Source organism: Tupaia chinensis, unplaced genomic scaffold (genome assembly GCF_000334495.1).
Source record: "Tupaia chinensis unplaced genomic scaffold, TupChi_1.0 Scaffold000048_1, whole genome shotgun sequence".
Lineage (NCBI taxonomy): Eukaryota > Metazoa > Chordata > Mammalia > Scandentia > Tupaiidae > Tupaia > Tupaia belangeri.
The window spans coordinates 3434697-3443641 of record NW_006159506.1 but is presented as its reverse complement, the minus strand read 5'-3'; the positions used below and the strand labels follow the sequence as shown (position 1 = coordinate 3443641).

Below are 8945 nucleotides of genomic sequence, written 5' to 3'. Positions count from 1 at the left end.
ATTTTAAAGATCAAGTTCAAGTTTTTTGCATGACATGTGAGATCTTTTCTGCCTCTCTTACTGGTCGGCTTAGCCTGGCAAGCAGCAAACTCTTCCTCAGTACTCTCCACCTGCAACTTGTTTTTCTCTGGATTTGCCAACATCAGGCAAGTGTTATTTTTGCCCGTTCCCATGGGAAAGCTTAGCGGTGCAGGAGGGCAATCTTTCCTCCCTTTGGTTATATTTTTGTTTATTTATGTTTTGCAACTCTAAGTCCTTTGTCATTTTAAATAAACAACACCCTCTCTGTTTTCGGAACTGGGTTCTATGTATCTTCATTAAGAAAAAAAAAATCTTCAGAATAAAGGGTGGAACAAAAAGAAAGCCTTTAAGATGATCCCAGGGGAAGGTAAACACGTCTAGCCTGGTTAATTGGTTAGTTCAGGAATAATTGCTTCCAAAACTGAGTGACAGGGCATGATTGTGAGGTCTGCAAATATTATCTTTGCCCTCAGCTGAGTTGTTGAGGCTCAGCAGAGCAAAGGTGCACAATGGTTGTTCTGGACAAGCAGCTGTGTGGTCTATCGGGAAGGAAAGGGAACAGGTAGCAGGCTTCCTCTAACGTGGTAAGCAATTTTTAATTATTATTATTTTTTTTTTGGTAGAGGTTTTTGCCTGAGGACAGAAGTCTGATTGCATTTTACTATTTCCAAAATCCCTTTCAGAGGCCCTGGAGTGAGTCACACCCATAGACAGTAACATTATTATTATTATTTTTTTTTGAGAGATTTTCACTGTAGGGCGCGTGCGCTCGCCAGACAGACAGAGAGAGACATAGAGACAGAAAGCGAGAAATCACCCCCCAGGGGGGATGGTCACGCCGCAATCCCTTCTCCTCCATTCTCCTCTCGGGATCTTGGGCACGCACGCACACGCGCCCGGCGTGAGTTTTAAGCCACCAGGTCCGGGACACGAACCGCGGTCGACTACGTGGGAGTCCAGCGACATAGCCATTACGCTAACTGCTGGTTCCCGACAGTAACATTATTAATGGGCCATTTTGGCCCATTTGATAACAAAAATCTTCCTACATCCTGTCCCTGGCCTAGTATCCCTGTAATGGGCGAGTCACACCCACAATTATTAACACCATCATTTGACTTATTGATAACAGGACTCTTTCCACATCCTGTTCTTGGGACAGTATCTTGTAACTGTACACAAGCCCACTTATCTCTGTTACTCATTCCTTCCCCAAACCTGCAAGCTCTGCTTCCACATCTCGCCTTTGTGGGCCAGACCGATGGAAAGCTCTTTGCTAAATTCTCTCCCTCTCAAAATCAAATAAAAGGAACCCCTGTACCTAAGCACTCAGAGAGAGAGGCATGTTTTGCCTCCTCTCTGGTCTAGGTCTCGTAAATTCATGCTTAGAAATAAACCACATCGATGATTATTTTGCAGAGTTGGTTATTTCCGTCGACACGCCTTGGGTGCATGCGCTGGCTGGAGAGAAAGGCAGACATGAAAGGGAAAGTGAGAAATCACACCCCCACGCCCCACCTCTGGGATGGTAAACCGCATTCCCTCCCTCTCCATTCTCCTCTCGGGATTTTGGGCACACATGCATATGTGCGTGGCTTGAGTTTTAAGCTGCGGGGTCCAGGACTGGAACCATGGTCGACTATGTGGGCGTCCAGTGATGTAACTATTTTGCCATCTGCTGGTCCCATGGGGAGTTTTTAATACCAGAACCTAAGGGTAGGAGAAACGGCCTGATGATAGACCAAGTAGGCGAAAGGAAAAACAACTTTATTTTTCAGCACACAAGTAATGCCATTTGAAGTACTGGATTGGATACAGAAGTAGTGTGAAACTCCTAATTTGGCTAGTGTCTGTATTTGTTTTTTGTTTTTTTGTTTTTCTTTGTTTGTTTGAGAGCTTTTTGCTATAGGGCGCGTGCGCTCACCAGACAGACAGAGAGACAGAAAGCGAGAAATCACCCCCCAGGGGGGATGGTCACGCCGCAATCCCTTCTCCTCCATTCTCCTCTCGGGATCTTGGGCACGCACGCACACACGCCTGGTGTGAGTTTAAGCCACTAGGTCTGGGACTCGAACAGCGGTTGACTACATGGGAGTCCAGTGACATAGTCATTACGCTAACTGCTGGTCCCTATATTTGTTAATATAGTAACGTATTGGCCAGTTGGAAATAATAATGTAAGCAGTCTCTGTTGCCCTCATTTTGAATCAAACTGCAAATCTGTTAACGTTCATCCTAAACCACAAAGCTTTGCCCGATGAGATACTGAAACTGCTTTCTGCGGTTTACAAATAGAATATACGATAACCAAGGACTTTAAAGTATTCTTTGGAAAAGCGGAAGCTTGGTATTGCATTTTGTTTTTAAGTAGTTGCATTTTTTAGAATTATTTTATTTTAACTTTATTTATTATTATTATCATTATTATTTTTCAGTTTGATCAGAGAGAGAGAGAAAGGAAGTGAGAAAGCCAGCCACCAGGTCTGAGACTTGAACCATGGTCGGCCATGTGGGAGTCCAGCGCCTTTAACCACCATGCCACTTGCCGAACACAAACACAGTTTTTAGCAGAGGATGGTTTCGATCCATCGACCTCTGGGTTATGGGCCCAGCACGCTTCCACTGCACCACTCTGCTTACTTGGTATTGCATTTTGTCACTCACGTAATATTTTAGGTCATTCCCTTTCTCAGCTCCGTGGATGACGCTGAGAATTAGACCAGTCTGCTTTCTCCATGTAATGGCTGTATTTCCCTTTTTCTTCTTGGCCTAAACATTTGCAGGTGGATTATATAGGGCGTTTATTTGTGGTGGGTTTGAAGAGAATTAAAACAAACAAACTAAAAGTGTCAGAAGGTACATGCACTTGACAGAGAGAAGGAGAGAGGGGGGAGGAGAAAGCACCCCCATGTGGGGTGTGGTGACACTGCACTGCCGTCTTCTCCACTTCTCCACGTTGTCAGGATGTGGGGCCTACCCACACATGTGCCTGGTATGTTTTTCAAGCCACTGGGGCTGAGACTCAAATCACGGGCTACTAATGAGTAGGATCAAGCTTTCTGTTGTTGTTGATTAAAGAATTATTTTATTTTTGTTTATTTATTCATTCAAATTTGAACAGAGAGACAGAGTGAGAAAGAGAGAGAGAGAGAGAAAGAAAGCAAGCCACCAGGTCCGGGACTCGGACCATGGTCGGCCATATTGAATTCCAGCATTCTTGACTACCATGCCACCTGCCAGCCAGGGCTGGGCTTTCTTAACCACTAGGCTACGGGGCAGGCCCAGAATGTGAGGTTAATTTACTAAGGGAGGGAAAAAAATAACATGTGAGCTGGAAAGAGAAAAACGAGTGTTTTTGCCATTATACAATGTAAAGCAAATAACAAAAGCTACAGCGTGTTTTTGCCATTATACTATGTAAAGCAAATAACAAAAGCTACAGCGTGTCAGGAAGTGGCCTGTCAGCTGGAGGTCAGGGGACCTTGAATCTGGGGGCCAGCGCTAGTTTCCCTAGCCATGGTGAAACCAAGAAATCGGCGTGTTGGGAAGAAGAAGGCAAGTGCATTACAGGATGGTCTTTGGTCGTGGGATGAGTAAATTCTAGGAGGTGGAATCTCTGTTATTCAGTTCAGACAAATGTGTGAAGAGGAAATGGAAATGCAGGCAGTAATTAGTGTTTTATTTATTTATTTATTTATTTATTTTTAATCTGCTATAGAGCATATGCACTTGCCTGAGAGAGACAGAGGGACAGGCAGAGAGAGAGGGCATGTGAGAGATCAGTCCCTCCTGGAGGATGGCCATGCCACAATCCCTTTCCTTCATTTCTTGGGATTTGGGGCACACATGCACACGTGCCTAGCGTGTTTTTCAGGTCCAGGACTTAAACTGCGCTGTTGGCCATGTGGGATCGATCTAGTGCCTTAATTGCACAGGCTGGTACTACATGAATGTGTTACAAGTCATTTTAGGGACCAGCAGATGGTATAATGGTTACATTGCTGAACTCCCAGATAGTTGACCGCGGTTTGAATCTTGAACCCAGCAGCTTAAAACTCACGCCGAGCGCGTGTGCATGTGTGTCCAAAATTCTGAGAGGAGAATAGAAGAGAAGGGACTGCAGTGTGGCCATTGCCCCTGGGGGCGGGGGGAGTGATTTCTTGCTTTCTGCCTCTCTGTCTCTCCAGCAAGTGTATGCGCCCTAGAGCAAAAATCTCTCTAAGTTATGCTTTTTTTCCCCCTAAAATGATTTATTTATTTAATTCCATTTGTTTGTTATTATTTTTAACTTGACGAGAGAGAGAGAAAGGGAAACTGAGAAAGTAAGCTGCCAGATCTGGGACTTGAACTGCAGTTGGACATGTGGGAATATAGCACCTTTAACCACTGTGCCACCTGCTGGCCACCTGTAAGTCATGTTAAGAAGAGGACTTGGGGGAACCAGCAGTTAGCGTAATGGCTATGTCACTGAACTCCCATGTAGTCAACCACAGTTCGAGTCCCGGACCCGGTGGCTTAAAACTCACGCTGGGCGCATGTGCGTGCGTGCCCAAAATCCCGAGAGGAGAATGGAGGAGAAGAGATTGTGGTGTGGCCATCCCCCCTGAGGGGGTGATTTCTTACTTTCTGTCTGTCTCTCTCTGTCTGTCTGGCGAGCACATGCACCCTATAACAAACAAAAAAAAAGGACTTGGGGCTAGGCTGGTAAGGCAGAGGTGAGGGGACCAGACCCCACGTGGCTAACTCCTGTTGGAATGCCAGCCCTTGGTCCACGTTGACTGCCACTCTGGTGGGATTTCCAGCAGTCCCCTGCTACTTGTATTTTCTGTGTCCCAGACCCTGACGGGATGGGGAGAGAAGGGTGGGTAGGCAAGACCATGTCCCGCTGTGGGGTGCTCTCTCTACCCCTCTTTGGTGAGTTCACACTCCTTCTGGCAGTTTAAAAAAGAAAGGAAAAAGAAAAAGGTATAAAATCAAATGTAATAAGCTATTAAAGAACAGCTGATGGAAAACTGCGAGGTTGAAGATGAGAACCTTTTCAGTAAAAGAGGTTGATCCCCCTTAGCAAAAACACTCCGGTATTTGCCGGGGGGAGAAGAACATCCATTTCCTAGGGGGTCAGGAAGTTTAACTGCGCAGGTGTACAAGGCTTCCCAGAGTATTAGGTGTTCTCTGGGTGGTTAAGCTCGGAATCCCTCCGGATTCCCTGATTCCCTTAGCCAAACACCATCTGTGGTCAGGATTCAAGTTCTTTTGGAGCTTGGAGGTCTCCAAATCAGGGAATGTGCTCACTTGACTGCACGGACACCCCAGCCTGAAAGTGGAGGGAAGGGGGTCACCTCCAAGCCCTGGGCCCAGGTGCGTCTGCGATTGCAGGTCCCCTAGGGCTGGAACCACAACCCTCTGCAAAGCTCTTGTTTTGGAAGAGTGGGGTGGAGCCAGAAAGCCTGACAATGGAGCTGGGGTGGAGGAGCTTTACTTTTACTTTGGATTTTGTCACTAGAGTCCCGGTTCACAGAGCCGCTTATTGGAGCAGGGAGGCGATGTTACCTCCCGCGGATCACGCTGGGCGTGCCTTGCCAGGGCTGTGGGTCCCTCGCCTGCCAGAGCGCATCCCTTCACCCTGGGCTTTCGCTCTGCTGATTCCCGCTTGGTAATAACAAGACGGGGGAGGGGACACAGGAACTGAGCGACAGGAGAGCTGAGAAACTGAATCAGCAGAGGCGGGAGAAAAAACGAGTTTGCAGAGTTATAGCAAAAGGACCAGCAGATGCAAACAGGGAGGCCGAGGGGAGGGGACACAGCCGGGGCGTAAGCAACCTGCCACTGGGATTTAGACAAAGGAGGCTGGGGAGAGGCGGGATCAGTTTCTAATACCAGCGTGGGGAGCTAGCGGGCAGCTGGCCTCACCGAATGACACGGAATCAACTCCCAGAGTCTCCTTCGGGGTAGACATACCTGGAGTATGTGCCCCCAAAAAGAACTCGGAGAAAAAAGTAAGTTTGGGAAAGGACTTGGCGATTGGGTCGGTCTGTGATGTTTCCCTCCCCTTAGAGGCATGACTTCACTCCTGCGTGGCCTCTTCATAGTGTCGGTCTCTGCTGTCATCCTGTTTATCGTGTTCTATGTGTTCAATTTTGGGGGAGATCAGAACTTCCAGAGGCTAAATAGCTCGGACACGGTGATGCTGAGTCAAATATGCACGTCTTTTATGAACGGGAAAACACCTTTCCTGTGGCGAAGCAAACTCATGATCCACGAGAAGTCTTCCTGCCAGGAATACTTGACCCAGAGCCACTATATCACAGCCCCCTTATCTAAAGAAGAAGCCGAATTTCCTTTGGCCTATACGATGGTCATCCATCATAATTTCGATACCTTTGCAAGGCTCTTCCGGGCTATTTACATGCCCCAGAACATCTACTGTGTCCACGTGGACGAAAAGGCGCAGGCCGAGTTTAAAGCCGCCGTGGAGCAGTTACTGAGCTGCATCCCAAATGCTTTTCTGGCTTCCAAGATGGAGCCCGTTGTCTATGGTGGCATCTCCAGGCTCCAGGCTGACTTAAACTGCATCAAGGATCTTTCGGCCTCCAAGGTGCCCTGGAAGTACGTCCTCAACACCTGTGGCCAAGACTTCCCCCTGAAAACCAACAAGGAAATAGTCCAGTATCTGAAAGGCTTTAAAGGGAAAAATATCACCCCCGGGGTGCTGCCTCCAGCCCATGCGGTTGGGCGGACTAAGTATGTCCACCGCGAACATCTGGGGAAAGAGCTGTCCTATGTGATAAGGACAGCCGTGCTGAAGCCACCCCCTCCCCATAACCTCACCATCTACTTCGGCTCTGCGTACGTGGCTCTGTCCAGACCCTTTGCCGCCTTCCTTCTGCGCGACCCGCGGGCTGTCGATTTGCTTCGGTGGTCCAAAGACACCTTCAGCCCCGACGAACACTTCTGGGTGACGCTCAATAGGATCCCAGGTATGTGAGAGTCCGTGTCGCACACGAAGGAAATGTCCATATTTCTGTGCCGTCTCAGAAAGGGCTTTGAAAGAGCCTACTGGTTATTGGGAAGTAGAAGATGAAAACCGAGACAGGGGGAGTTTCACCCTAGACCTTTCTAAATGCAAAATGAGATTCTTCATTTTTTTAAGAATTTTATTTTTATTTAATTTTATTGATTATTATTATTATTTTTTTTACCTCCCGCGGATCACGCTGGGCGTGCCTTGCCAGGGCTGTGGGTCCCTCGCCTGCCAGAGCGCATCCCTTCACCCTGGGCTTTCGCTCTGCTGATTCCCGCTTGGTAATAACAAGACGGGGGAGGGGACACAGGAACTGAGCGACAGGAGAGCTGAGAAACTGAATCAGCAGAGGCGGGAGAAAAAACGAGTTTGCAGAGTTATAGCAAAAGGACCAGCAGATGCAAACAGGGAGGCCGAGGGGAGGGGACACAGCCGGGGCGTAAGCAACCTGCCACTGGGATTTAGACAAAGGAGGCTGGGGAGAGGCGGGATCAGTTTCTAATACCAGCGTGGGGAGCTAGCGGGCAGCTGGCCTCACCGAATGACACGGAATCAACTCCCAGAGTCTCCTTCGGGGTAGACATACCTGGAGTATGTGCCCCCAAAAAGAACTCGGAGAAAAAAGTAAGTTTGGGAAAGGACTTGGCGATTGGGTCGGTCTGTGATGTTTCCCTCCCCTTAGAGGCATGACTTCACTCCTGCGTGGCCTCTTCATAGTGTCGGTCTCTGCTGTCATCCTGTTTATCGTGTTCTATGTGTTCAATTTTGGGGGAGATCAGAACTTCCAGAGGCTAAATAGCTCGGACACGGTGATGCTGAGTCAAATATGCACGTCTTTTATGAACGGGAAAACACCTTTCCTGTGGCGAAGCAAACTCATGATCCACGAGAAGTCTTCCTGCCAGGAATACTTGACCCAGAGCCACTATATCACAGCCCCCTTATCTAAAGAAGAAGCCGAATTTCCTTTGGCCTATACGATGGTCATCCATCATAATTTCGATACCTTTGCAAGGCTCTTCCGGGCTATTTACATGCCCCAGAACATCTACTGTGTCCACGTGGACGAAAAGGCGCAGGCCGAGTTTAAAGCCGCCGTGGAGCAGTTACTGAGCTGCATCCCAAATGCTTTTCTGGCTTCCAAGATGGAGCCCGTTGTCTATGGTGGCATCTCCAGGCTCCAGGCTGACTTAAACTGCATCAAGGATCTTTCGGCCTCCAAGGTGCCCTGGAAGTACGTCCTCAACACCTGTGGCCAAGACTTCCCCCTGAAAACCAACAAGGAAATAGTCCAGTATCTGAAAGGCTTTAAAGGGAAAAATATCACCCCCGGGGTGCTGCCTCCAGCCCATGCGGTTGGGCGGACTAAGTATGTCCACCGCGAACATCTGGGGAAAGAGCTGTCCTATGTGATAAGGACAGCCGTGCTGAAGCCACCCCCTCCCCATAACCTCACCATCTACTTCGGCTCTGCGTACGTGGCTCTGTCCAGACCCTTTGCCGCCTTCCTTCTGCGCGACCCGCGGGCTGTCGATTTGCTTCGGTGGTCCAAAGACACCTTCAGCCCCGACGAACACTTCTGGGTGACGCTCAATAGGATCCCAGGTATGTGAGAGTCCGTGTCGCACACGAAGGAAATGTCCATATTTCTGTGCCGTCTCAGAAAGGGCTTTGAAAGAGCCTACTGGTTATTGGGAAGTAGAAGATGAAAACCGAGACAGGGGGAGTTTCACCCTAGACCTTTCTAAATGCAAAATGAGATTCTTCATTTTTTTAAGAATTTTATTTTTATTTAATTTTATTGATTATTATTATTATTTTTTAAATTTGACCAGAGAAAGAGAGAGGGAGAGTGAGAAAGCAAGCCTCCTGGTGGGAGCCCAGTGCCTTAACTACCATGCCA

At 48.1% G+C, this 8945-nt stretch overlaps 2 protein-coding genes and 1 non-coding gene across 5 annotated transcripts in view; 2 read left to right on the top strand and 1 right to left on the bottom strand.

The window, feature by feature from the left end:
- The window catches only part of LOC102485510 (glucosaminyl (N-acetyl) transferase 2 (I blood group)), a 78720-nt gene that overhangs the window by 19829 nt on the left and 49946 nt on the right, over positions 1-8945 (top strand). The window contains exon 1 of one of the 2 annotated variants that reach the window (XM_006141210.3): positions 7248-8647. The exons of the other annotated variant lie outside the window; for it this stretch is intronic. Coding sequence (XP_006141272.1) covers positions 7729-8647 — 919 coding nt within the window. The 5' untranslated portion in view covers positions 7248-7728. Of the gene's footprint in view, positions 1-7247; positions 8648-8945 lie in introns of those variants that run through there. 2 annotated transcript variants of the gene reach the window in all.
- Positions 366-7133, top strand: LOC102469358 (N-acetyllactosaminide beta-1,6-N-acetylglucosaminyl-transferase). 2 transcript variants are annotated; one of them, XM_014591032.2, is made up of 2 exons: positions 366-605; positions 6173-7133. In XM_014591032.2, exon 2 carries the CDS (start codon positions 6206-6208, stop codon positions 7004-7006), a length of 801 nt encoding a protein of 266 aa, XP_014446518.1. In that variant the 5' UTR covers positions 366-605; positions 6173-6205; the 3' UTR covers positions 7007-7133. The 2 variants fall into 2 exon arrangements, with proteins under 2 accessions (XP_014446518.1, XP_027630665.1); XM_027774864.1 differs by lacking the exon at positions 366-605 and having other exon boundaries at positions 4953-7133.
- Positions 2587-2658, bottom strand: TRNAM-CAU (transfer RNA methionine (anticodon CAU)). Its single transcript has one exon. It is a non-coding gene; the product is annotated as a tRNA-Met (tRNA).

What these genes read in the sequence shown, in the direction of transcription:
- LOC102469358 (XM_027774864.1), top strand. Translation starts at nt 6,080, where the DNA reads ATGACTTCACTCCTGCGTGGCCTCTTCATAGTGTCGGTCTCTGCTGTC.